General features: G+C 47.8%; 13 protein-coding genes across 13 annotated transcripts; 6 read left to right on the forward strand and 7 right to left on the reverse strand.

Annotated features, from left to right (window-relative positions):
- Positions 1–40: 40 nt before the first annotated feature.
- Positions 41–1,662, forward strand: N7520_006579 (cytochrome P450; the record flags this gene model as incomplete). The annotated part of the gene is made up of 2 exons (XM_057140513.1): positions 41–348; positions 396–1,662. 2 exons carry the CDS (start codon positions 41–43, stop codon positions 1,660–1,662), a joined length of 1,575 nt encoding a protein of 524 aa, XP_056994519.1.
- A 43-nt stretch (positions 1,663–1,705) lies between these two features.
- Positions 1,706–3,336, reverse strand: N7520_006580 (fungal specific transcription factor domain-containing protein; the record flags this gene model as incomplete). The annotated part of the gene is made up of 5 exons (XM_057140514.1): positions 1,706–2,271; positions 2,327–2,553; positions 2,604–3,026; positions 3,079–3,248; positions 3,274–3,336. 5 exons carry the CDS (start codon positions 3,334–3,336, stop codon positions 1,706–1,708), a joined length of 1,449 nt encoding a protein of 482 aa, XP_056994520.1.
- A 1,305-nt stretch (positions 3,337–4,641) lies between these two features.
- N7520_006581 (tyrosine-protein phosphatase) lies at positions 4,642–5,573 on the forward strand (the record flags this gene model as incomplete). The annotated part of the gene is made up of 2 exons (XM_057140515.1): positions 4,642–5,140; positions 5,236–5,573. 2 exons carry the CDS (start codon positions 4,642–4,644, stop codon positions 5,571–5,573), a joined length of 837 nt encoding a protein of 278 aa, XP_056994521.1.
- Positions 5,574–6,192: 619 nt separating this feature from the next.
- Positions 6,193–9,194, forward strand: N7520_006582 (uncharacterized protein; the record flags this gene model as incomplete). The annotated part of the gene is made up of 5 exons (XM_057140516.1): positions 6,193–6,373; positions 6,422–6,428; positions 6,487–6,567; positions 6,621–6,847; positions 6,895–9,194. 5 exons carry the CDS (start codon positions 6,193–6,195, stop codon positions 9,192–9,194), a joined length of 2,796 nt encoding a protein of 931 aa, XP_056994522.1.
- A 166-nt stretch (positions 9,195–9,360) lies between these two features.
- Positions 9,361–11,200, reverse strand: N7520_006583 (T6SS phospholipase effector Tle1-like catalytic domain-containing protein; the record flags this gene model as incomplete). Its single annotated transcript, XM_057140517.1, has 5 exons — positions 9,361–10,268; positions 10,416–10,500; positions 10,553–10,732; positions 10,785–10,889; positions 10,940–11,200. The coding sequence occupies 5 exons, from the start codon at positions 11,198–11,200 to the stop codon at positions 9,361–9,363; spliced, it is 1,539 nt and encodes a 512-aa protein (XP_056994523.1).
- A 293-nt stretch (positions 11,201–11,493) lies between these two features.
- N7520_006584 (MFS transporter) lies at positions 11,494–13,149 on the reverse strand (the record flags this gene model as incomplete). The annotated part of the gene is made up of 1 exon (XM_057140518.1): positions 11,494–13,149. One exon carries the CDS (start codon positions 13,147–13,149, stop codon positions 11,494–11,496), a length of 1,656 nt encoding a protein of 551 aa, XP_056994524.1.
- An 838-nt stretch (positions 13,150–13,987) lies between these two features.
- On the reverse strand, positions 13,988–14,889 carry N7520_006585 (cysteine hydrolase family protein; the record flags this gene model as incomplete). The annotated part of the gene is made up of 4 exons (XM_057140519.1): positions 13,988–14,144; positions 14,199–14,266; positions 14,331–14,604; positions 14,663–14,889. The coding sequence occupies 4 exons, from the start codon at positions 14,887–14,889 to the stop codon at positions 13,988–13,990; spliced, it is 726 nt and encodes a 241-aa protein (XP_056994525.1).
- Positions 14,890–16,149: 1,260 nt separating this feature from the next.
- Positions 16,150–18,400, forward strand: N7520_006586 (uncharacterized protein; the record flags this gene model as incomplete). Its single annotated transcript, XM_057140520.1, has 6 exons — positions 16,150–16,192; positions 16,284–16,722; positions 16,774–17,191; positions 17,240–17,848; positions 17,897–17,988; positions 18,040–18,400. 6 exons carry the CDS (start codon positions 16,150–16,152, stop codon positions 18,398–18,400), a joined length of 1,962 nt encoding a protein of 653 aa, XP_056994526.1.
- A 127-nt stretch (positions 18,401–18,527) lies between these two features.
- Positions 18,528–19,438, reverse strand: N7520_006587 (dienelactone hydrolase family protein; the record flags this gene model as incomplete). Its single annotated transcript, XM_057140521.1, has 3 exons — positions 18,528–18,736; positions 18,804–19,244; positions 19,351–19,438. 3 exons carry the CDS (start codon positions 19,436–19,438, stop codon positions 18,528–18,530), a joined length of 738 nt encoding a protein of 245 aa, XP_056994527.1.
- A 409-nt stretch (positions 19,439–19,847) lies between these two features.
- Positions 19,848–20,883, forward strand: N7520_006588 (class I SAM-dependent methyltransferase; the record flags this gene model as incomplete). Its single annotated transcript, XM_057140522.1, has 2 exons — positions 19,848–20,031; positions 20,126–20,883. 2 exons carry the CDS (start codon positions 19,848–19,850, stop codon positions 20,881–20,883), a joined length of 942 nt encoding a protein of 313 aa, XP_056994528.1.
- Positions 20,884–21,177: 294 nt separating this feature from the next.
- On the reverse strand, positions 21,178–22,655 carry N7520_006589 (SIS domain-containing protein; the record flags this gene model as incomplete). The annotated part of the gene is made up of 2 exons (XM_057140523.1): positions 21,178–22,137; positions 22,248–22,655. The coding sequence occupies 2 exons, from the start codon at positions 22,653–22,655 to the stop codon at positions 21,178–21,180; spliced, it is 1,368 nt and encodes a 455-aa protein (XP_056994529.1).
- Positions 22,656–23,571: 916 nt separating this feature from the next.
- Positions 23,572–24,535, reverse strand: N7520_006590 (nicotinamide/nicotinic acid mononucleotide adenylyltransferase; the record flags this gene model as incomplete). The annotated part of the gene is made up of 3 exons (XM_057140524.1): positions 23,572–23,841; positions 23,897–24,170; positions 24,228–24,535. 3 exons carry the CDS (start codon positions 24,533–24,535, stop codon positions 23,572–23,574), a joined length of 852 nt encoding a protein of 283 aa, XP_056994530.1.
- A 1,391-nt stretch (positions 24,536–25,926) lies between these two features.
- On the forward strand, positions 25,927–26,346 carry N7520_006591 (uncharacterized protein; the record flags this gene model as incomplete). The annotated part of the gene is made up of 1 exon (XM_057140525.1): positions 25,927–26,346. The coding sequence occupies one exon, from the start codon at positions 25,927–25,929 to the stop codon at positions 26,344–26,346; it is 420 nt and encodes a 139-aa protein (XP_056994531.1).
- Between the last annotated feature and the right edge of the window lie 564 nt (positions 26,347–26,910).

A 26,910-nucleotide genomic window follows, 5' to 3' on the forward strand; every position in this document is an offset into this window, starting at 1 on the left:
CAAAGCCCAGTTCCAAATCACTATTCTTCATACTTGAAACATGGCTCTTCTAACATTTTTCGTATCGCCATGGCTGGCCTGTACAATCCCAGTGTGGTTCATACTATACTACTCAATCCCATACTTCACAACCTACAAATCTCTGTCTCGCATCCCAGGCCCATTCTGGGCTAAATTCAGCAATATATGGGTGGGACTCAGCGCAAGACGAGGCCAGAAATTCGCTGCTGTTGACACCGCACACCGAAAATATGGCAAGGTTGTACGAATCGGTTTCAACCATATCTCCATCGCAGACGAACGCGCCCTCAATGTCGTATATGGGCATGGAAATGGATTTCTCAAGGAGTATGTGGTACCTCTTCCAGGGCAAACCCATACTAACATCCATTCAGTCATTATTATGAAGCTTTCATCGCAAGAACACCTGGTATGTTCAACGTCCGCGACCGGGCCGAACATACGCGCAAAAGAAAGATTATCTCGCATGCGTTTTCCCCCAAATCTGTCGCTGCTTTCGAGCCACATATGGCCGCAAATCTCCAGCGATGGGTGAATCAGTTGGACCGTATCGCCACAGCCCAGTCTCGGCAGCCACAACCCGGTGACGGTTTCACCAAGTTCAACGCCATGCCTTGGTTTAGCTATCTCGCCTTTGACATAATCGGTGATCTAGCATTTGGATCTCCATTCGGAATGGTAGACAAAGGCAAAGACGAGACAGAAGTGCAACTCGTACCGGGTGGACCCATCTCCACCGCTCCAGCCGTCGAAGTCCTGAATCGGCGTGGAGAGGTTTCTTCTACATTAGGCCTTCTTCCAGCTTTACGTCCATATGCGCGCTATCTTCCGGATCCATTCTTTACGCAGGGTATCGCGGCCGTTGAGAACCTTACCGGGATCGCAGTTGCGGCTGTTTCATCTCGGATAGATGCAGCGGAGAAGGGCGTTATCGATACACGGAATGACATTCTCTCTCGCTTGCTGCAGGCTAAGGATGCCAACGGAAATCCCATGGGGAGAGAGGAATTAACCTCGGAAGCACTGACGCAGCTGATAGCGGGATCCGATACGATTTCTAATACAGCTTGTGCGGTGTTTTATTGGATTCTTCACGGGGAGCGATGTGCACCTGGGAGTGTTCTTCCACGGCTGCAAGAGGAGTTGGACGCGAGCATTGGATCGGAGACGGAGATTGCGGCTTATAGTCAGGTGAGGGATTTGCCTTTCTTGCGTCGATGTATTGATGAGGGGATGAGGTTGCATTCTACTTCTGCTATTGGACTTCCTCGTCTTGTTACGGATAGTGGCTCGGGGGTGAAGTTTGATGGATATTATTTCCCGCCGGGGACGGTGTTGTCTGTTCCCTCCTACACGATTCATCATATGGCGGAGATTTGGGGTGATGATGTTGAAGAGTTCAAGCCGGATCGCTGGTTGAATCTTACGCCGAGACAGAAGATTGGATTTAATCCTTTTTCTTATGGTCCTCGTGCGTGCGTTGGGCAGAATGTTGCAATTATGGAGTTGCAATTGATTATTGGGACGCTGTTTCGTCGGTATGAGTTTATGTTATATCAGCCGAAGATGGATTCCCATGAAGGATTTTCGAAGAAGCCTAAAGAGTGTTTTGCTGGGATCAGATTGAGGAGCGAGGTTTAGGAAATGCTATTCATTAACGATTCTGACGACATATTCTATCTTTTCAAACCGCATGCCCAAAGAACATGTCTTCAAGAGATGGAAATTCTTGATCCACGTTCATGTTCCATTCACTTTCCACCCAGGACTTTGTAGTATCCATTACAGGTGGAATAAATGTCTCAGTACTCTCACTTCCTGTCAAAGTATCCAAATCACTCCCATTGACATACTGTCTGATGACATTCAACGACCACCGACTCACTGGTTCGGCTTTACCTCCACGCTGGATATGAGAAATAGCCCGCTCCATACGTCTGATCACCTCGCTAACATTGGTCACATGGCTGACAAACTCGGCTAGGGTTACCATGGCAAAGGAACATAAGAGGTTCTCATATGCAGGGTGAACACATGTTGTAAGATCCGACATGGACAGAAAAAGGACCAAGATCTGGTTTGCGTGATGAATGGCAAATCTGATAAATTGAAGACCATTGTCTGTTTCCGGTCGTGTTCTGGAGCTTTTCTTCCCAGGCTGAGATTCATGTATGTGCTGCAGTGTACGACGAGCGAGTATCAGGTAAGCACATGAATAGGCAAAGCGCAAAGGCTCCGAAGAATCAAGATCTATAGTGTTCCCACATCAGTTCCAATCTACTCCAAAGAAACATTTGAAGCTTACTATAGATATGTTCCTGTGACTTGCAGAGCTGTTCAATCTCAGGCCAGACAGGAATCTCCTTTTGGATCACATTGGAACTGACCAACTCCCACAAGGTGCGATAAAGGTAAACTCCTGCCAACACCAACTCGTCACGGGAGTTATAAGAGGGGAATTCGAGAACCTTTGCGCATTGATCGAAGTATTGGCTCGCGATGACGGGTGGCCGCCCGGAGCCAACGGAGAATCTAAAGCCATTAGCATACACACGTAGGTGGTAGACAGAGAGGAAACATACTGTAACTGGCACAGACAAATCAAGTTCCAGGTCCGCAGTATTCCCCGCGCTCGCGCCTGTTCCTGAGTACTCTCTACCTGCACAAGCTGCCCAAAAGATGTAGTAATCATGACTTGCATCGCCGCTGTGCCGCTCAAAAGCCATGAGTTCCCATGATCGTGGTCTCGTGTCGGTCTCAAGTCCCACATAGCGCATATTAACATAGATTGAATGGTATCTGGGGATATCGTGGAGGCAAATTGGGACCGGCCTAGCAGTCCGTGAATATGGCGGTACAATGCGTGGTGTGTGGAGGAGCCATGGAGTGATGGGGTGATGTGTAGACCGGCGAGAATACAAGTGCCGAAAAGAAGAGGTGATTTGGCTCGTAGATCAGTGAGTTCAGTGCTTAAGAATAGCCAGCGACTGGATAATTTTGAGAATCTGACATGATCAGCTTTGATGTGTCTGCGGTATCTCTAGCGCGAGATCCTACCCCTTGAGAAGTGTAAAAGCTGTGCTTTCTGATACTATGCCATTTATGATGACATCCTCTAATAGATCCTGGATTTGTCGTGGCTGTCGGTGTAAGGTTATGTTCTCTCTGATTTCTTGGATTAGGCTCATGGGCGCATCGCGGGCAGTTCGCTCGGCATTGGATTGCGTCTGGGTAGTCGGTCAGCTAGAATACCTTATTCGATATGAAGATGTCGACCTCTGGTCTTTGGCTTTGGCTTAGATTGATAGGTTGCATAGACAGCGAAGCTTGTATACGTGCCAACGATGTCTCAACAGCACGGAGTCTACTTTGTAAATAAGCAATTGGTTGTAAAGTCACAAGGAGGACACACCTATTGTGATAATTATTTCCCGTGTCATCGCCGACTGTTGGTATAGTTGATGCATTGTTGCGGACGACATGAAACGAACACTTTATCCTACGTAGCGATCAGTGCTTGAATCCTGCGATGGCTTTACTGAATTGATTTACCCAAGTGTTCCACACCGATGACATCCATCAAAGGTGGAATTAACTTCACATCGTGTTTTTAATCGCCGACAAGCCTCACATGAGCGCACTTTACTAGGTTTGACCGACTCAGATGATCGCGCTGGCCGTCTTCGCTTTGAAACTCGCTCCGTCGAAGACATAGCAATGAAAGAAACTTGTCTATGAAATGGAAGGATTGATAAGAGGTTTTTAACTGGAATGTCCTTCCCCACTCTTGCAGGCAGCTCAGCGATACTCGAAATTTTATTCGTATGTACTGGGTTTTCCGATGATCCAGTACAGTAAGAACGAGTATTTGAAGTTTGCATATGACGGGTCTAAATCGAGAAAAAGACAAGACAATACTTGGCCTGACACAGGTCTTACCCCCACTCTTGAACATGTGTGATAGCTCATACATTGTACAGATACGAGAACCAAGTGCATATTCAATCGTGACACAAGGACCTATCGCGTTTCAGTAGTTAGACTGTTGTTTTGCACCACTTTGGATGGTTTACAGAATTCGTGCTTTGACGGTGGCAAGCTGAAGTCATTCCTGATCCGACTCGCGATAAAAAAAATGAGGGAATGTATGTGAGCCCTCGCAAGAATCTTTTGAATCCATAAACATACAGAAAACCGAGGTAGAATTCTGTGATACCAATGGAAGGCTGAGATGCCTAACAACCTTAACCTTGGAAATTAATGCCCTCCACATTTTCACATGAATATGAGCGTCTATGGAGTTATGGTATATCGGATAATTTTGTTGCAGAGAACCTGTGCAATATCTGAACGTCATCGGATGCCTTCCAGGGTGCTGTCCCTTCCGATAACCGGACCCACCGAGCGATGACATCGTTCCCCGGCTACATCATTGAGGTTTTCAACTCCACCTTTCGCGCTTTCCCTGCCAGGGAAAACGGTATGGGTACGATGACATAACGTCCAATGCTGGTTATGTCGGGGATGTCCCTGCCAACGACATTTCTCCAGATCGACAAAGGAGTAACTTGGATCTATCTTTTCCCTCTCCCTTTCATTAAGCATTCAATATCCTGCACCATGATTGACGCCGACAATGTCACCGACGTATTGAATACTGATATCCGAACACCCATTCCGAAATCAATTGTTTCGAAAATTATCACTTTGCCTCCTTTTGTGATTGTTCCTGGCGTATCGAACTTCCGAGATTTAAGCCACGATAACGAACTCCGCCCCGGGTACGCCTACCGCTCAGCTAACCTATCAGATATCGAAGAGAAGGGAAAGTCAATCTTAGTGGAAGATCTTGGCATCACCACGATATTCGACCTTCGCAATGAAGGGGAACGGGAGCGGGCTCCCAGCCCAGAGATTGTTGGAATCGAAACCATATGGATGCCCTACGGAGCCAGACCAGCCTCGCTGAACCTGAAGGATTTCTCCCAAGATGACCCATCTGCGACTGGATTCGTGAAGATGTACATGGGCATTTTGAATGCGGCAACACCCATATTCACTGAAGTTTTCAGTCATATCAGAGACGAACCTAACGACCCCTTTATTTTCCATTGTTCTGGTGAGTACCCCCTCTGCCAAGTCAAGTCGCGCGTCTATTATGAGTGGGGATATCGAAATGAAACGACTTGGCTAACCACTCTTGGGTCCTTCTAGCTGGAAAAGACCGGACGGGAGTCCTTTCCGCTCTTATCCTCCTCCTTATTGGGCGGCCTCATGATGAAATAATCAACGACTACCTATATACACGCGTGGGACTGGAGGGTGTACGGGAGAATTTGAGTCATGCTTTTTCTCTCCATGTTGGCACCGATCATTTAAGCGCGGAGGCGAATGGTATGCTCGAGCTGAGTGGCGTTCGGGGGTCGGCTATGCAGGCGTTCCTCAAGACTTTCGAGGCCACTTACAACGGCGTCGAAGGATATTTGAACACCCAACTTGGCTTCTCTTACGATGATATGACACTCATGCGCAAGAACTTGACTCAATATTAAGCATATTTCATGTATAGATGATAGATGGGAAATGAGGATAGAACTAGAGATTTTACAATAGTTTTGGCCTCAATACACGTGATGGCTGGGAATGACCAATGTGGCTGAAATCAAGGGATTCATTCCATACACTCTACACACTGAAATGATTTAGATAGGCACAAAGATTCCTCAAAGCCATTCAATTTTCATTGTCCAATGTTCACATTTAGCCGTATTGTCGACAATTGACCAATCTGCTGGGCCCAGAGTCACTTCATTTACCCCTCTCGAGCTCCACAGTGCTGATCATCGCTTTCTACCGCCATCAGGTCCAGAGCTGGAGATTTCAGATTATAATTTCCCCGAGATCATCCTCGTCCGCTACGCAGCATTGCTACCGTTGCTTTCCCCCGCATGTGAGGGGGCTTCGCTAGTGGATTTGCGAGGTTATCCTCGTAAGAACAACAATGGCACGGCCCATATGATTCATTAAAGGATCCAGCCACAGTCTTCACGTCTCCACTTGTTTTCATGTTTGACCGAGCTCACCAGGCAAGCTTTGTAGGATAAATCGGGCAATCACCCCAAGTTGAGCTTTGTCACCCTTTCAACTCTTATTATCTCCATTGGTGTCACCATGCATTTGTGGAAGTTGGCACTGGCTGTTCTCCCAGTGACGGTTCAGTCTGTGCTGGGTCAGCATGTAGTTGATCTCACTGGAGATGGCTGGACTGTAAGCAGCAAGGCGTTGAATATTTCAGTTCCGGGTAATTTGCCTTCGCAGGTACATCTGGATCTTTATGCGGCTAACGTTATTGGTGAGTATGGGGATTGAGTTGAAGAGGATCCTGACTGACCATTGATAGATGATCCGTTAGTACTATTTCGAGCTTCAGGGACCTGGAATCACATACTAATTTTCATACCACAGGTACTACGGTCTAAATGATTTCGACCTGCGGTGGATCCCGGACAACAACTGGACTTATACAAGTCATCCATTGGGTGAATTGTATGTACAATGACGTGAAATTTGTTGAATATGCGACTAAACATAAAATGCAGATCTACCAACTCCAAGGCCTCGTGGCTTGTTTTCAATGGCCTGGATACCTTTACCACAATTGAGCTATGCGGGCAATTCGTCGGTACAACTGAAAATCAATTCCGTCAATACACGTTCGACGTAACCAAAATTGTCAACAACTGCAAGAATCATCCCACATTGTCGCTTAACTTTGGTAGCGCGCCTCAAATCGCTAATAAGATTGCCGAGGATCCGTCTTCTCAAAGTAAGCTGTCATCAAGTGTCTGTCCTTTATATTTCTGACTTTTGCAGAGTGGCCGTATGGTCCCCAACAAATTTACGAATTCCCAAATCGTTGGTACATTCGCAAGGAGCAATCCGACTTCGGATGGGATTGGGGCCCAGCTTTTGCTCCTGCTGGTCCATGGCGAGACGCCTATCTGGTACAATTTGACAAGGAGGAGAGTATCTCTGTCCTGAACACCGATCTCGATATTTTCCGTCAGGGCCAGATTAATCACCTTGCCCCAGATCAGAGCAAACCATGGGTTGTGAATGCCAGTATTGACTTCCTTGGTTCACTTCCAAGTCACACTTCAATGCACATTGAGATCAAAGATGTCGAATCAGGAAAGGTTATCAAGTCTGGAGCCCTCGAGAATGTTCAGATTACTGGTCAAAGCATCACCGGAAGCATCTCCGTCGGTGCTGATGCGCCCAATCTGTGGTGGCCAACCGGCATGGGGAAGCAAAATCTCTACTATACTACCATCACTGTCAATGCCGCAGGGGAAACTCTCGCTACTGTCACTAAGCGTACTGGATTTCGCACAATCTTCCTCAACCGTCTGAACATCACAGATGAGCAATTGGCCCAAGGCATCGCACCGGGCGCGAACTGGCACTTTGAAATCAACGGTCAGGAGTTCTATGCCAAGGGCTCAAACTTTATTCCGCCAGACGCGTTCTGGCCCAGAGTGACTGAAGAAAAAATGCAACGACTCTTCGATGCCGTTGTGGCTGGAAACCAGAACATGCTTCGCGTGTGGGCATCCGGTGCCTACTCGCCAGATTTCATCTACGACATTGCCGACGAGCGCGGCGTTCTTTTATGGAGCGAGTTTCAATTCAGTGACGCTCTTTACCCGGTCAATGAAGACTTCCTCGAAGATGTCGCAGCTGAGGTCTCCTACAACGTAAGACGAGTGAATCACCACCCTTCCCTCGCGTTATGGGCCGGTGGCAACGAAATCGAAAGTCTCGAGCTACCTCTGGTGCAAGACGCAGATCCAGACCAATATTCCTACTGGGTCGGACAGTACGAGCAGCTTTTCATCAGCCTAATCCTCCCACTCGTCTACGAGAACTCGCGGTCCATCTCCTACATGCCCAGTAGCACAAACAACGGCTTCTTATACGTCAATCTCTCAGCACCGGTTCCAATGGCTGAGCGCTACGACAACACGACCGCTGGAGCCTACTATTCCGATACAGACCACTACAACTACGACAGCAGCGTCGCGTTTGATCTCGGCAGCTACCCCGTTGGTCGTTTCGCCAATGAATTCGGCTTCCACAGCATGCCAAGTCTACAAACCTGGCGCCAGGCTGTCGACGAAAAAGACCTCCACTTCAACAGCAGCACGGTCCAGCTTCGAAACCATCACTACCCACCCGGTGGCACCGAGACACATAACTACAAGAACTCCTCGATGGGAATGGGCGAGATGACTATGGCAGTAGAACGCTACTACCCCATCCCACGAAAACAGGATTCTGTCGCCAATTTCAGCGCCTGGTGCCACGCCACCCAGATATTCCAAGCGGATATGTACAAGAGCGAAATCCAATTCTACCGTCGCGGCAGCGGAATGCCCGAGCGCCAGCTTGGATCACTGTACTGGCAGCTCGAAGATATCTGGCAAGCTCCCACCTGGGCTGGCATCGAATATGATGGTCGCTGGAAAGTTCTTCACTACGCTGCTCGGGATATCTACAAGCCTATAATCGTTGCGCCATACTGGACCTACACCACAGGAGATCTTTCCATATACGTTACCTCTGATCTATGGGAAACGGCGCGTGGAACAGTGAACCTAACCTGGGTCGATTTCTCTGGGAAGCCCATTCCGGGCAATGCTAACACTCCCACATCTACACGGTTTACCGTTGGTGGACTTAATACAACGAAGATTTTCGATACGACGATTGAGGATCTGGATCTTGCAGATAAGACGAATGCTGTTCTTGTGATGTCGGTTAGTGCTCAGGGTCAGCTCCCAAATGCACAAAATCAGACCGTGTCTACCTTTATGCATCGCAACCAATTCACACCTGTTTTCCCCAACGAGCTTGCGCTTGTTGATCCTAAGATTGAGGTATCTCATGATGCGGAAACAGGCCTGTTTACGGTTGAGGCTAAGAGTGGTGTTTCCCTTTATACTTGGTTGGATTATCCGGCTGGGGTTGTTGGGTACTTTGATGACAATTCTTTCACTTTAATTCCTGGGGAGAAGAGGCAGATCGGTTTCACTGTTCAGAAGGACGAAACAGATGGGAAGTGGGTTGATGGTGTGACAGTTGAGAGTCTTTGGGATCAGTCGACAAACTAACGTTGTCTACACTTATCTATTCCTGGATGAAAAGTTCAGCACCATAGAGATTACCAATTAAATCTTCGTTTCTCATTCAGATGGTCATTCTGCAGGGATGTACTGAAACCACATTTTCCTTAAAATCGTCTAGTTTGCTCTAGCAGAGCTTTGTAAAACGGACGGCCTAGATGTCGACCATAATCAGCAACATTTTCTCTGCATTTGCATAAGCATAGTCACCTTTGTTAAGACGAAGTAGCCGTTTCTCATACGGCCCCAGCGGCTCCTCCATCAAGATCATCTCTAAAGGCGCATCGTCCTTCGGCCCAGCATAAATCCACCCCCACCGATCATCCTCAAACTTCTCAATAACATCCCCCATATCCCCATCAATATCCTGGACTTTTCGACTAACCACAGCCCTGACCTTCTGTAGGTCCCAAGGCCCCTTCTTCAACAGCGCCTTACACTTATACAGCCCAACATCATCAAACCCCAACCCACCAAGATCAAGCCTAATCCTCACACTACGGTGAATCCTCTCATTCGTATTGACCAAGAACCGCGACGTCACCCGTCCAGTCTCAGGATCAATACGCCGATACTGCCCAGGTGTCCTCGTCGTCTTCCCAGCAAGGTGATAATACCCCGTATCAGGCTGGACAATCTCACCCAAACCCCAAGGCCTGACTGGCTTGTGCTCTTCATATACGGACAAATCCGCCCACTGTCTCCATTGTTCGGAATTGGAGGACGAATCAGCATCGGACCCGTGGGGATGATCGAAGAAGTAGCGTACACTTCTCGCGAAGATCTTGTCAATTGTGTCGTCGTAGAACGCGACGCCAATTGATGTTAGTTGGTCCATCATCCAGGCTAGGGAGATATTGGCGAGTTCTTGGTCTGGGAGTCCACCGCCGACATTAGAATGGGCTCCGCAGAACCAGACTTGGCGGAGATCAGTATTAACGCCGTCGGGGCGTTCCCAGACAGCCGGGGCAAATGATGTGCGATCTTCGTCTAGTGCTAGGGCTTGGAAGGCGTATTCGGTTGTATTTGAGAGGCGGGTGTCGTAGAATTGGCACGTATGATCTGGTCAGTACAAGAGCAATTTTTAGGGGTGGTTGTACTTATTCTTTTGTGGAGCGGGGGACGTGCAATCGTTTCCCTAGGTTTGTATCTGGGATGCCTGGGAGATGTCAGATCAATAAATCCAGTTGGATACAGTAAATAGCGTACCTAGACTTCCTACGGTCTCCCAGACCGCAATGCAGCGTATCTTGATGCGGCGCCCATCTGGGTTGAAAACTCTTGTCAATCCCACCTATACTATGTCAGTGATCAATCTGTCAAATGGAGAATTCTTGTCATGATACTTCTTCCAACCGACGCTTGTACTCTTTTCCATTGTTCGGTCGACGAGGCTTATTCCGAAAAGGAATTGTAGGAAATTTATCCTTGTAATCCGGATTCTCAAAATTCTCCGCATCTTTAAAGATAGGATAGAGCATTTCCATCCCATCAGAATTCAAAAGCCCAATCGCATCGATCAACGACTAAGACAACATTAGATAGAAACGTAAACAAAGCTTACTAGATCTCACATACAGCCACACCCCGTGCAGTAAACGCACCACGCGAGAAACCCAATAAGATAATCTCATCGCCGGGCTCATAATTCGTTGCGACGAAACTGTATGCTTCCCTAATGTTCTATCATCACGTCAGCCTGGAATGCGCTAGTTGGGCGACTTCGGACGCACTTCGGCCACTCCGGTGCCAAAGACCCCACCGGCAATTGAGTCCTCGATGCCGCCAGTACTACCTACACCGGGATGGTAGTACATGACCTGGCTCTCCCCATCAAAACCCCGTTTTCTCAGTGACCGGTACACGCGAGTCACATTTGTGGGGACGGCTAGTGTGTCGTTTGGGTCTTGTGCGGTCGGGCGGTTGTATCCCTTATCGCTGTTGACCCAGGTGCCATCTAGACATAATATGATGCGCTTGCCGTCGAGAGGCATCTTGAACGCGTGCCGGGGAGGGGAATGTGAGAAATGGGAGGTCGGAGTCCATGTGACTTCTGTCTTTAAGCCACAGCGTACAGGTATACGAGCTTGTACCTTGTGCCATGTGGTGAGGGGAGCCGAACGGTGGGGCTTATGTGGACCAATCCAACGTCAGCAGAGGTAGTAAATAGACTCGAGTGGGAGGTTAGAGTAAATTGAAACAAATCAACATTAGGTATGTATAAATCTATCTAATCACTTTTTAATCTATTAGTTTCCTCTATCGATCAACATCTCCCCTACATGTCTCACTTGTGATTCAGTCTTGCCCTGAGTTGCGCACCAAAGAAATAGAAAATATAGGGAATGAACACCATTCCAATGCCAATGAAAGCCAGAAGCCAAGAAGCCCACTGCAATCCCAGACGGTTATACATCTGTGTAATAAACAACGGGAAGGCAGCACCGCCACCAGATCGCAGAAAAACCTTCGCAGCCAAAGCTGACGCCGCATATTTTTGATAAGAGTCGATGATATAGGCATTCACACCATAATAACATAGGACCATTCCAAAGCCGAAAGATAGACCGGAAGATGCAGGCCCAACCCAGATAATATGCTTATAGGAAGTAGCACCGAGGATGAACAATGCAATCGGGACGAAAGGCGCTCCACACATCGCAGCCTTCAATCGATCCTCGGGCGTTGGCGCGCGCATTGCGCAGATGCGCTTGAAATCCTTTTCCAGAATCGGGGTAACAAGTAGGGCAAAACCGGCTCCGATCAAGATCGGGATAAACATCAAACCGATTTGACCGTCGTTGTAACCGTACAACTTGCCGAAGATAACGGGGTAGGCGAAGAAGAACGCGTACAGCATGGAGTAAATCAGCATAACGTAGAGGCACATCAGGTCAAGGACTGGCTCAGTCATGATCATGGCGATTGGACGGACTAGGTTTGTCCGAATGACGTCCTTCAGGGTAAGTTTGGCATTGTCTTGCTCAGTGATGATATTCTGGTTCCCTGTTTCCTTGCGAAGTTTCACCGCGCGTCGTTTGAGAATGACCGGTGCATATGTCTCAGGAATTAGACCAATCATGATCATGAGAACACCTGCAAAACCCATGTTGGTCCAGAAGAAGAGGTCCAGACGGCCAGTGCCGACATTGATCCAGCCAGCAACGATTGGGCCTAGGACGGGTCCGCAGTAGGGGGCTGCGGCAAAATAGGCGATGGCCATGCCGCGCTCCTCAATATTCCAGATATCAGCAATGGTTCCACCGGCGAGGGAGAGTCCGGAACTGGCGAAGACGCCACATAGGAATCGACACGCTAGTAAGCCACCGATATTTGGGGACAAGGCACATGGGATGTTGAAGATGGTGTAGAGAGCAAATGAGATGATGTAGACGGGTCGACGGCCGATGATCTCCGAGAGTGGAGACCAGAGTAAAGGTCCTACGGCGAATCCGCAGACCATGATTGAGCAGGTGAGGATAGCAACCTCTAATGAGACGTGGTATTTGGCCTCGATGAGACCTAGGCCACCGGTGACGACAGCTGAGCCGTAGGCCACGCAGACCACGACGGATGCTGCCACGATGGTAGTATACCAGCGGTATTTGCGGGACCAATTATGTGGGTTTTCCGGATCGTCGATTGTGAATGTCACATAGTCGACCGGCTCTTTGGGTCCTTTCTCGATATCAAAGTCTCGACCGTCACTCGGTGTAGGTTTTGTTGAAGTGCTGGATCGTGCTTGGTGCAAGGCTGTTTGGGGAACTACACCGGTCCTTGTTTCGACGACATATTCTTCAGGGAACTCGGGATGATCTTGACGTTCGAAGTCGGCATAGTTGTAGTCCACGGGTGGGGGAGTTCCTGAAATCCCTTCATCGCGAAGGGTTTCTCGGGTTTCGACTCTGGTCATGGGTGAATGAGAGGGTATTGAATCAGGCATTTTGGGGATTTGTAAGACTTTCAATATCTGAATGATTCCTCGATAAAAGGTGGCGGGTACCAAGATACTTATACTGTAGCTTTCATCCTTATGAGGTAAGAATGAGGGTATAGATACAATTAGTGTCCGATCGATCTCCGAGATATTTCCAGCTTTGGGGTCAAAGGGGAACTTGAAATGATTGGCTAAAATTTAGATCCCTTACTTATCGTGAATAGAAAGTTTTCGCATATACTTCGGTACCTCCTTCGGTACAAACTCGGTGCCGAGATATTACCGAACTGTCATTGGTCGTGCTCGGCATGCCGGCACTGATCATATCTAAAGGTATAGATTTGACTTGAGTTGGGCTCATCGAGGATTGAGTCAGGGATCTGCAATTCAATGAAGCCCAATAGGCCCAACATAGCTAGTGTATCTACAGAGATTTTCATGCGCGATAAATTCCATCTTGCATGCTGCTGTGCGCCTGACGTTGCATGAAATTGGCCACATTCCTAATATTGTGTAACCCACAAACATTTCTTGCGAGCTAAACTACATCATTATAATTTCAATGATCTTCTTTTCCTCTTTCTGCACAAAACATTTTCGATTGGAAAGCTGCTACTTCGGGCTGAGCTACGGTCGGCTGCCCAGTGTGGAGCATAAGGCAGAGCCGCAGTGGGCCGATTCTACCAAGATCGGGGACCCATTTTACAAGCCACGAAAGAAGAGAGCTTCCTATTTTGAAACCTGCCAAGTTTTAATTTGTAGGTATTTAATGGCCATTATCACGTATAGTAACCTATACACCTCGGCAACCGTGGAAGAGAGCCGAGTGCATATGATAACGGGACTAGTAGTATGTTGCCTTTGACCGAGACAGAGCATCGATAGCCTGCTCAATGGTAATGACATTGAGTGGCATCTTTGGAAGAATGCCCTGCAAAATCGCATCGTTGACTTTGGCTGCATCTTCTCCCACCTCAATAGTGTTGTTCGCGATAACATACCTATCCTCGATTAGCACTATACAGAATTCGAGCAGAGCTAAATTCAGTACTCACACATTGAAGTCGAGATCAAAAAGCCGCATAGCGGTCGCAAGCATCACACCAGATGTTCGAATACCAGACTATTCATTTTTCGCTGTTAGAAATCATCGGACTATTGTTGCCATGGGTACAGGGAATGCATACCAGGATAACCGTGTCGATATTTTGATTTCGCAGAATCTGAACTAGCGTGTTGCCTGTCCCTGCATAATAACGTGTTTTTTGAAGGACAACATCGTAATCGGGCAACGGCTTAAATGCTGGGTAGAGTTGCGACGCTACGTCAGACTCTGTGAGGTTGCCGATGGTAGCAATGGCGCTGTAAAATGGTACAGAAGGGGCGATCTCAGGCATAAGGCTATTCGAAGCATATACGCGACTGAAGATGCTGATCGGAGGAGGGGATTGTTTGTGAACACTGATCGGTAAGTGGCGGACTAATGCTAAGGGAAACTAATGCTGTGAGAATGGCTTACGCGTCAATCCACTTAGCTGTGTTCTTGATGAACGCTTTTCCTTGGGAGGTTGTGTTGATGATTTCCATTACGGCGTTGACCAAATCCAGATTTAGGACAGCATAGTGAGATCCAAAACTCAATGAAGAGTTGGTGACTGTAGAAGGGGTTGTGGTTGAATACCCAATGGCGGTAGAATCGACGAGACCGGGTACTAGGGCAAGCAATGCCCAGAATTGGAACTTCATTAGGAGCGATTTGTGAGATGGATTGAAAATGTTTACGGGAGAAGGCGCAGCTGAAGAGCTTTATATTTTCCCGAGTGCGGGGGGAAAAAGGAACTAGTACAACATGCATGATGCAGTACAGAAAAGGTGAAAGTTAGCGAGTTGGGTTATAACGAATGAACAATTGACCTCCGAGTGGTCGAGTGGTAAACACTCATAACAGTTGGCACCATATGTGACTAAACACGTCAGCTCACGGGACTTGAATGGTGTTGTCAACTTGTACCGGGAAACATCAACTCAGAGCACTCCTCCCAAGTGAACAACAAAGGCATAGGAGGAGTCCTCGGGGTTATATGTTTATTAATATCCTTTACATATGTTATATAGTCTCGGACTTCAAATATTCAGTCAAATTTATCCCAAAGGATGTGTGGGGTGCGGTACAGTGGCAGTCGGCTGAATTAGTGGGTGGTGCAAATGAGGCTATTCACAGTGCCCCGTGTACTCGGTGAAAAAAGGCAAATTGCGAGATCACTCGTTCGATTCCAGCTCGAACCAATATAATTATTGCCATTCTTCAAAAATGATATTTGACCTTTTCTCAAAATCCAGTACATTCCATTGGAAGATGGAGCAGGCTTACAAACTCCGCGGCGACGTCCTTACGGAGCATGGGGTCACCAGGAGCGAAACCTATAGTATTAATAAGGCTGAAGTGACATCTGATAAACTAGACTGTACATCTGCTGAAAGCAGGATATGAGATATCATTCCAGGCGTTCAATGATTGAATAGATATTAGGTTTCGGGATTCTTTGCGAGGGCATCACTACTGCGAGCACTATATGTATTTTACTTACTTCCGACATCACCTAAAACACTGGGTATTTACGAATATTACTAGATAATATACCAGTTAATAATCTTGAAGGCGACCTTTCTGCCTTCAAATGCTTCATCAACGCCTCTATTGCTTGGGTAGACCGCGATGGTTCGCCAACACTAAAAAGTCGATGACACGACGATGAGTCAGCAAGCCTCCATGGGCGTTCTCGGCCTTCTTTCCTGATCGATTCAATAAGGAAGGTCATGGTGTCGGTTAAATCCTGCTCATTAAGACCTTTTTCCCTTTCATCATATCCTTGTTTTCAAACGAAGCAAGCCATAATCTATAATCTACATCCCGGAAAGTCGGACACCCGAGCTTGAATTCTCGGCTCAATTGATCAACACTAGCCGTTTAAGCGCAAAGTCCCTATTTGTAAGATTTTCGGATGAATGTCGCAAAAACCGCGAAAACTCCAACGAGTCTCCAAGGCTTGTAGGTTGACCCCCATGCTCCCATCCGAGTTCTCCACTTCATTTGTGGGACCCGGGGTTGAGTATCGGAAGGCTAACATGATAGCATGCAGGCGACTTCTGCAATAGACGCAGCATCAAATGTGGCAGCAGTGGGGATCCGCTGGGTCGTTGTCAAAATTGTGTGGATTTCGATGTTCCGTGCACTTTTGATCGCCCGGCTAAACGCCGTGGAGTGAAGGCTGGTACAAGGGTGAACACCCGAGATACGCCAATCGCACACCCGGTTATCGATCGAGCTTCAATGAGTAGCGGGAACCCTCCAGAGAGGGCATCGGATTCTTCAGCTTCTAGGAGCTCGTTTACTGCTGACTCCGTGTCGCGCCCGTTGTTTACAGGGGACCCCTGGTCTTCTTTCAACAGTGGATGGTCAACGACCGAAGGATATGATGATGATGGCGCACTGCGCAATTCTTGGAAAGCTTTTGCCATTTCTTGTGACCAACAGATTCGCAATCTCGTTCAAGTTTATTTCGAGATTGTTTATCCAATGTAGGTCTGGGCTTGGATCTATCCGTATGGAATTTAGCTAATCACCTTCAGATTTCCCTTGTTTCATAAACCATCATTTATAGAAAGAATCAACAACCAGGAACATCTTCAGAACCAGAGCTTATTTGCCTCAACAATGGCGGTTTGTTCGTTGGTATCCGCTCGAGTCCGTGATGGAGCATTGTACACCAACCGATGGCATCGAGAGGAACTATCAAAACCACCCTCGGAGGCTTTCTTTGCAGCTGCCAAAGATTCCCTTCCTCGGGATCTTGCTGCTGCTAAGGAATTCAATTACATGCGTGCTTGTGCGATACTTGCGATCGCCAGCATTCAAAACGGCAAAATTAAAAATATGCAGAAATATTCCGGCATGTATCATACTTTAACAACAATGGAAGGCTTCCATGATGAGAAGCTGTGGCCAAAGGACATCAGTCCCATCGATATTGAAGAACGTCGAAGATTGGTGTGTACCAGGGAACCTTGTAATCTGAAGTTTAACTAATAGAAACAGTTCTGGTCTATTTATACCCTGGATATTTACTCCACGATTGTATGGGGAGGTGTGATTCGATACCGAGAGGCCCATTCTCTCGTTCGATACCCTAGTGAGGTGGACGACGAATTCATCACCCAACACGGCTACGGAACGCCCTCTGTTTTCCAGGAATCTGCCCCCAGGCAGGGTGAGGTGCCTATTGTTTCTCGGCAGCCCGTATCTTGGATGCATGGGTGGAATTTTACCACCGATCTTTATCGCATTCTGGAACACGTTGTTGACGGCACTCGCCGCAAGTTGTCCTCCGCTAATGGTACCCAGGAAGTGTGGTCGCTTTTCAGTCCGGCTTATATGTCAGAGCCGACAGTCATGGAGCGAGTGCTTTCCATGTATGCTGCACTGCCCCCACATTTCCGAGAGACACCTCCCACCACTGGTGATGAGAGTCACGATCTGTTCGGCTTCCAATCTGCAAACATCCAGGCGACTTTACAGCTTCTTCGGATGGTTCTTTTGTCAGCTGAGGAGGTCGGAGTGGACAGGAAGTGTGATGTGGCTGGCGAGTTGTTGAATGTGTTTTCGAACGTGCCGGTGGAATATTTGAGAGCCATCAGCTCTCCTTTGGTATGTTCAGTCTCCCTTTACATCCTACTGAGACTAATCACTGCTTAGCTCCATCATTTGGGAGGAATCGGATATATTCTCGGGTCAGTCATGGAAGGCAGTCTATCAGACGCATCGTACCAACGCGTCCGTAGCTTACTGTGAGTCTCCGTACCCGTAGCAAACATTTGCAGTACTGATATCCTCTGAAGTCTTGAAATGGCCAGTCTTCTCCACCGCCTCGAAGTTGGTCTGCATCGTGCCGCTGGTGCCAGTGAACGTCTCCGGTCACAAGTGGACCGAATAGATGGCTACATGCGCACTTCAAGATTAGTCGGTGTCTCTGATATTCCCCCATCATCGAATGGGCCGAATGAAACCCTTGTTCCGATCGACGTAAAGCCCGTGATTCATTCCTCGGGGTATCTCTCAGCACCACAACCGGTTGTATCGGCGGGGCCGATCAACAACCACATGCTGCAGTTCCAATTACCGCCAGAGCTGCTGACAGGCTGGCCATGGTCGCTGGACAATTCTCACTCCGAGGGCTTTTTGCCATTGGCCTTTGAATGATCTACAAATAGAAAGTATAGTAATATCTAATATGTCATTTACATCTTGAATAATGCCAATCATGAATTATCATTCTGATCTCCCGAGCCCCTTTCTATTAATGTCACTCAAGGAAGACTCGACCATCTCACTCCTTGAGATAATGGTCAAACCAAGCAACGGCTTGACAAAAAGCTTGCTCCTTCGCGAATCTCTGACGAGGCTTAGACAAATCACAGCGAACAGCAAAACCATGTTCCACCTCCGAAAACAAATAAACCTGATGAACCACTTCCAATTTGTCCAAGATCTCCTCACTCTCATGACGCTTAGCCGTAACAAAGACAAAATCCCGAACTGTAAACCATTAGCACGGTTTTCTTACCGAGATCACCAGCTGACCCATCCGAAAAGGAAAACCCACCAGCGGCTGTAATACTCAACGGTCCCTCAACACCCCTCAACTCATCTCCCTCTAACATAGTCGGATGCGCAATATAGCCAACATCCAATAGCCCGGCCCTAAGATACCGACAAACATACTTCCCACCAAAACAGTATCCCACACCTCCAATCCGCTGACATCCTAATTTCCCACGCATCTCCTCAAGCACTGTGTTGATGATAGGCTCCGTCTGTAAAGGCGAGTGATTCCTCACCCAATCCATGATGTTGAACCCCTCCGGCCGATTGAGGGGTACCGAGTCACCGTTGAACATGTCAGGCATGACGACAAAATATCCTTTGGCGGCGAATTGGTCGGCGATTAGCTGGGCGTTGATGAGTTTGTGGCCGATCACATCGGTGATTATGAGGATGGCGTTTTTGGTGGATTTATCTGGTGGATAGGCGATGTAGGTCGAGACTATTCCATATGAATTTCTAAAATCAGTTTCTCTTTTTCCTCCAGGCTTGTAGTTCAACGTTGGTAGAGTCCTGAGGGTATCTTAGTGCTGGAGGTTTGAACAGACTGTTTTGGATGTCTTGAAGTGAACCTTTAGCGTCTCCTTCGTGGAGCGAGCCAGTTATGCAGCAGTTGGAGAGCTGATTTGAAGCCATTTTTGATTATTTCAAGTGGTTACAAGGAATTCCCAATATTCTAATGGATGCTGTGCTCAAGTTGAAGTGATTGAGAAGCAGACAATATATATAGTTCATCATGAGCACCAACCTCATATATATATTTGTTGCTTCAACATATGTTCGGTCATAAAGTGGAGATAAAGATATCATCGACCTTGGAACTCTATTATATCCGTAAATTCCGTCAAATCCTTCAAACAAATGTAAATGAACATAACACGCAGGTAATCATTTGTTCTACTGGATGGCTCGCAAACTACGCGATCTGATTGGTTGCGGAATCGCGGTTAGGGGAAATGCAAGTGGATCCCCATTTTCTCCCGGAAAAGTTGTTGAATATCTCAGCAACTTGAGCTAGACACCCACTCCCAACTCAATCATAATCATGGCGTCAACTCGCTCTGCCTGGCGTACTCTGCACTATAGCGCAAAGCGCCGTGCCTTCCAGCCCACAACCCCCTACCGCTGCTTCTCCTGCACCCACGCCGCCCAAGACCCAAAGCAGGGCCCAGAGCGCATGACACACTTCGGCTTCACCAATGTGCCCGAATCAGACAAGGAGTCGCGAGGTAAGCCTTCCTCCAACCCAATTGAACAAAAGCAACACACCTACCCCCCATATCCCTCCCCGGGCAGCCACAAAGCTAACAAACCCGGAAACAGTCGGCGCAGTCTTCAGCTCCGTAGCCTCTTCCTACGACACAATGAACGACCTGATGTCCCTAGGAATCCACCGCCTCTGGAAAGATCACTTTGTCCGCTCTCTAAACCCCGGATCCCCCCTCAGCGCCCGCATCAACAACCCTAACCAAAAAGGCTGGAACATTCTCGACATTGCCGGCGGGACCGGTGATATCGCGTTCCGCATGCTCGACCACGCTACGAACATTAACCACGATGTCGAGACCCGCGTGACAATCAGCGATATCAATGCTGATATGCTCGCTGAGGGCCGCAAGCGTTCTATCCAGACACCGTACTACAATACTCCCCGGTTGTCATTTGTTGAGGCGAACGCCCAGTCCATGCCTCATATCCCATCTGGGTCGATCGACTTGTACACCGTTGTGTTTGGTATCCGCAATTTCACGGATAAACAGGCTGCGCTCGATGAGGCGTTCCGGGTGTTGAAGCCTGGTGGTGTGTTTGCTTGCATGGAGTTTAGCAAGGTTGATAACCCCGTGTTTGACGCGGTTTACAAGAGGTGGAATTTCAGTGCTATTCCTCTTATTGGACAGCTTGTTGCTGGGGATCGGGATAGCTATCAATATCTTGTTGAGAGTATTGAGAAGTTCCCTAGCCAGGAGGAGTTCCGGGGAATGATTCAGAAGGCTGGATTTATGATCCCTGGTCGTGGGTATGAGAACCTGACTGGTGGTATTGCGGCTATTCACAAGGGTATTAAGCCTCTTAAGGCTTGAGTTAGAGATTCTCAGCACTGTATTATACTTGCATTTGTCTTTTGTATTGTATTATCATGAATCGCTAGAAGGTTTTAATTGTGGAATGTTTCAAGTGAAGAGTAGAGATGCCCGAGATATCGGGCGTAATATGTATTTTCAGGAGACCTGATGAATCTCTGCGGATGAGAATCCGGAGAAGAGAAAGACGAACGTAATATCGTCAAAAATGTGCAGAAGATGAGAAATCCAGTAGACATGCTGAAAACGAACTAAATACAGTTGCGAATAAAATGCAAGTGTTATGATCCTATATTATTCACCCCATAGATCCTCTGCTTCTATCAACCCTATACAGGTGCTAGGGCGGGTGATATCTTTCATCACAGCAACTACAGTGATTGGAGATGATCCATCTCGGGATGTGGAGACCAAACGCCGCAGCTCAGCTAGCGGGGTTGATTTTGGCACTAGACACCAGTCGGCACGGGCCACGGTGAGTGGCTGGTCAGGGTCTTTAGCCAAGGCGTCGACCACGCACAAGTCCACATCAGTCTGCCGGGACAGAAATGACCGAATCATCCGAGGTGGGGCAATTTCATTGGGTGAAAGAAATACCCATGACTTTGCATTAGGGTGCTGAATGGCCGCTAGAAGAATATCAAGCAGTCGAACGTCACCGGGGCTTGATGCTTTGGCTGATGACACGGTGGGAATTTGGTCGAGGGGGACGAGTAGATTGGAAGGGATGAGGTGATTTTCTGGTGGTGATTGAAGATTAAAGGGCGGGATGGATGCGCTGTTGTTGAGATCCTCCCATTGTGAAGAGATAGATGAAGGTGGGGAATCGAATGTTGTCGTTGAAACAGCACTTGATGGGGTCGTCCATGGGGTCCCTGTCATCGTTGCAGCTGCAGCTGCAGCCCCAATTGCACCTCCAGGGTGATGGCTTCGAAACACCTCTGCAGGTCCTTTGCCTGGTGCAGTGTGTAGTTTGCGTGCTGTCGCAATAGCCAATGCATCTCCCAGGCACAAGGCTACAGTTGTAGATGACGTCGGAGCGCTAACACCCAGTGAAGCTTCTTCGCCCTCATGAATAGGAGCTGGAAGAAGAATTCCCAAGCCCAAAGGCCAATGTAAAGCTAATAATGGACATTCCGAAGGGTCTGTATGTGAGGTCAAGGCGATGATAGGGACCGAAGCGGGGATATGCGGGAGCAAAGATAGTAGCTCCGGAGATCGACCAGAGAACGATATGAGAAGCATTGTATCATTCTAAGCCCAAAATCATCCAATGAATCAGTAAGGAAAAATATTCCCCGAATCAATCAGGCTGCATCTCAGGGGATACAATGCAGACCATGCGGTAAGGACATATAGCTTACCGGCCGGACCAATCCCAAATCCCCATGCAAAGCTTCCGTGGGATGCAAAAATGCACAGTATATACCTAGGCTGTTCATAGTTGCCTCCATCTTGCGCCCGATCTTGCCACTTTTGCCCACCCCGCAAACCACCAATTTACCTCCATCGCGTACACTGCGCGCGATCTGATCCACTGCACGCGCAAGTTCTTGCTGCGCTCGAGCATCTGTTTGATACAGTCTTTCGAGATGAGTGAGCGCAGCGCGCTCGGTGGACATGACATGGATTGCGGTTACAATGGAGGAGACATCTTTGTCGGCTGTTGGTGGGGAGTCGGAGACATCTGGAGGGGTGAGTGGCCAAGGTGGGGTGAGCATTGCGCGAGGGGCCATGGAGGGAAGGGAGATAGCAATGGGTTCGTAAATCATTAGGAGACGAGTGAAAGGATGTAAGTAATCCCCTCCTAGGAGCCAAGCCGGGCCTGGAATAGGAGCGGGAAAATGTGGAGGAATAAGAAAGTCGATAACGCAAGATAACAGGGCGGGACAAGTGAGATCGGTCGATCGGACTTTAGTCAAAAAACCCGTTTTTTCTTCCTTTCTCCTCTTTCAACTTATTCATACTTTATTAAATCCAAGGTAATCAATGTAACCGCATATTCCTTTTTGGCTTAATTAGGTTTACGCATGCATGGGATTCAACACCTGCATGTAAACCCGAGGTGGTGTCATCAAATGTGATAATGATGCATAAGCTTACTAGTCGATCAGTTTCCGGATTCGGTAAATCCGAGAACTCCGGGGTTTATTTGTAAGATCATAGATGTCATCTATCACTTATATCTTCGATTCTTGCGAGATCCTCATTGCTGGTATAGCTAGAGGTCTATAGGAGTCATATGTACAGACCTAATAAGAAAGTGCAGGGCCATTATGTACAGTCGGCTGATTCTGGTCCAACGAAAGCCCAGTGAGCTGCACTGGTGAATTCAGATTGGACAAATAAAAACACATTTCAAACCCAGAGATTCTAACAAGCAGGGCAAAAGCCTTTCTTAACGCCAAAGAAAAATAAAACAAAACAAAACAAACATAAAACAAACATAAAACAAACATAAATCACCTCCTCGTACAGCACCAGAGTATACCTGGACGGGTCAAGCTGGTATTGGCCCGGGTAGAATGGGGGACCAAAACTACTGGGAAGAACCCACGCTCTGGCCAGGTGATTCAGATTGAATTTGAACTCCATATTCAAGGTAGAGACAGCACAAAATGGGGGTATCTTATCAGGGTCGTAAATTGGCATCATGGCCTCGCGGCTTTGGGGTTGCCTGGAACCATATCACCCTGACTTTCCAGCGTCCTGTCTTTCCTTGCCTTTTTCGTTGGCAGTGCCATCATCTTCGTAGAGATGATGCTGCTCAATATAATGGATGACAGGAACTGGGATGAGATATCGGACGCTCATTTCACGCCTTAAGAACAGACGGATCTTGGTGCTGCTAACGTCATTTTGAATGAGCTGTTGAATCACGTAGATGTTGTCCTTCCAGGGCTGCAAGCTGGCCAGAGCCTCGTCAATATCCGTTCCGCTGCGTTCCACAATAAATGACTTGGAAAGAGCGTTAGTGGCTATATCCAATTTAAAAGATTCAAACGCTACTTACGCCATATTTTCCGAGAATGTGATCCAGATCCTTTTCACTCCAGACACCGGGGGTGGACATGGTGTGAATCAAATCGGCTCCTGCCAGCAAGGCAATCCGAACAGGCTTCCGGGTTCCATCCGCGGCCTCAACGCCGCCACGAACCGTATTAATCTCGTGGTAGAAATGATCCAGGACGACAGCGGTCGGCTGGTAAGCTTTTTGAGTAGGCTCCCATGTATCCACCATCAACCAGTCGGAGGTTTGGTCAACTGCCAGTTGACACATCGCGACACTGTTGTTTTCCAATTAGCATCTGCATAGTCCTCGTAGCGAAACAACGGGTATTTACCGATCTTCTGCGCTGGCGAGACCTGCCTTGCGGTAGGAGTCCGATACAGGTGACAGATAACCACCAAGGAGTTCGAACTCAGTGCTGAATTTGACGTAATCCGCCGCCATTTCAAACATCCGCAAGTGCAGGTATGTGATAGGTGAGAAGGAACCACAAGCGACCAACAAGAGCGGTGTCTTCTCCGGGTCGGTCATCTTGCGCTTGAGGCGTAAATCCGGAAATATGTAGTCGTCCATCGGGGGAGGGATGTGGGCTGGAGCCTGGTGAACGTCGTCACTCTGGCCTCCAACCATTTCGGTTGCCATCGCTGGAGTGATATAAGTGTGGCTGTTTGACGGGTAGCGAGGCGTTGTTCCGAGGTAGTTGGAGGGGTCGGAAAGAGGGGGGCGTTATGAGTCGGGGAAGTGGGGAGGGAAGAACGAAGTTTTTAACTACCTTTCTCTAAACTCTGGAAAGGAAACGCGGGGGGCGAACGGGACGCGGAAATAAATGGGCCGGGTTAAAGAGAAAGAAATCAATCACTTTGTATTCAAATTTGTGTAGGTAAATTCCGATTTGATTAATAAGGTCTCGGTGAGTCAATCTATCTATCGTCTCCGGTGACGGTCGCAATCAGGCCCGCAATGTCGAGGTCATCGCCATAAGCCCGCACTGTGCCGCACTACGATAACTTTACGCGTAAGCTACGAAATTCAGCTTCATAAAGATTTCATTGTTATCTCCAACCTTGAAAGGCCTTGGAAGGCTAACCATGCTAGAATTGATCAAATCTTGGAAGCAAGTTTATCATCCGTAAGGGTCAGATCCGTCAAATATACTGCACCCTAACTAACCACCGAAAACGGTTATTTAGGACGCCACTTTGAAAGCTGAGTCATCACATATACTAGTTACAAACGATCTAGTTTGACTTAGTTGACTACCAGCTGATAGCTGTCAGGTTCTATTTTTCGCGAGGTGCTAAAAATGAGCGGAAGAATTTCGAACTGTTTTTGCTATGTCTAGTCGACCATGGTATCGTGAAGAACTCACGTTGAAAATCAAATTTCAGATCCACCGAGCGGATTTACTATGGCTACTTACGGTTCGTGAAGGTTGACGTAAAAAGAGTGATCAACGATCAAAGATGTTCAATTCTGGTATAAATTACATACGTCACCAGCTATGGCCGAAGACAATAAGTGATGGATAAGCTCTCGATACCCGGGCATCTCCACGATTAGACCGAAGCAAGGGCCGATGACACCAATCAAGGGATGGTATCGGTCTACTATTCCTGTGAAAATGATATCATCTATCTTCAAAAGACAACGGGATCTTCATTCCTCAAACCTTAAGGTGAATCCCAGCATGCTGCAAAGCGTCGAGGGATTATCCGTGCCACATTATAGGTGAACGACCACATTTCGTCTCTGCTGGTATGTTCTCTGCGCGCCACTGATAAGGGCAAATATGCCGCATTACACAACTTTCTCTAGGAAAGAAATCCCAAGGCCCTCTGAGACATAGGTCCTTCAGTGAGTCCTTGCCAGTCTATAAATACCTGGCTTCAGATCTATCTGAGCCCTTGCAACTTGATTTCAAATATCCACCCAACAGTCGAACAAACTACCTTCAAGTGTGTTCAGACTCAAGGCTAAAGATCTCCAAATTTAGTTACTAATCCTGGTTCTTCATTTAGTTTAACCTTGTCAACATGAAAATCTCTTTGATCACCCTTGCAATGGCAGCTGGCCTGTCCCTTGCTGCGCCCACTATGAGTGCGCCTGGCCATTTCAACGGCGGCATGGAAAAGCATGGCGTCACGACAGAATCCGGTCATGATACCATGGGGCGCAGTCTGACCTATCGACAGCTCGAGGAGGAACGTACTGCTCTAAATCGCCGGCAGGAGGACGAGGAGGAGGAGAGGGGAGGAGAGCGCACTGCCCTGAATCGCCGGCAGGAGGACGGGGAGGAGGAGAAGGAAGAGGCACGCACTGCCCTGAATCGCCGGCAGGATGGGGAGTCCGGGGGTGATGCAGGCGGGGATGAACGCACTGCCCTAACTCGCCGCCAGGATGAGTCGGCTGAAGATGAACGCACTACCCTGACTCACCGCCAGGATGCAGAGTGACGAAGGTAGAGACCCGTCTCCAGAAGAATGACGACGACAAGGGCACTGTCAATGACGAATCCGATTAGAGGATATGAAGGCGAGGTTAGGAGCAGCATATTCGTGAACATTTCCATCTTTGAAGATGTAGTTTAAATACTGAGTGGCTAAGAAAGAGGTGAATCTTGAGTTGCTATTTCAGCCAGCTGACATCTGAACTATATTTGTTCTCCATTGATGCATGTACTATAAAGGTGAAATTTCAGTTTTTGTAGCTCCCTTTGCTCTATAATCTCTACGTAAGCGACCAATGATACACCTCGGACACCTTGTAACATGTTGATTCCCAAAATCGCTCAATTACAAGCACTGAGTATCATTTATTTTTCTTTGGCCCGAAACATCACGATTGTCCCATCCTATTCACCAGATGCCTGCGTAATCCTACACTATTGGCCGGGCGGATTGCCCTACCGCAAGTTCCGGAATGAACCGTACGGAAAAAAAGTATATGAAGGATTGGGACAAGCAGAAATATTCTAAAAAGGAAAGGGCCGAAAGACTATCTTATCTGACTTTCAATGT

The sequence above is a fragment of the Penicillium odoratum genome, assembly GCF_028828045.1.
Source record: "Penicillium odoratum strain IBT 22623 chromosome Unknown utg000005l_segment0_segment0, whole genome shotgun sequence".
Lineage (NCBI taxonomy): Eukaryota > Fungi > Ascomycota > Eurotiomycetes > Eurotiales > Aspergillaceae > Penicillium > Penicillium odoratum.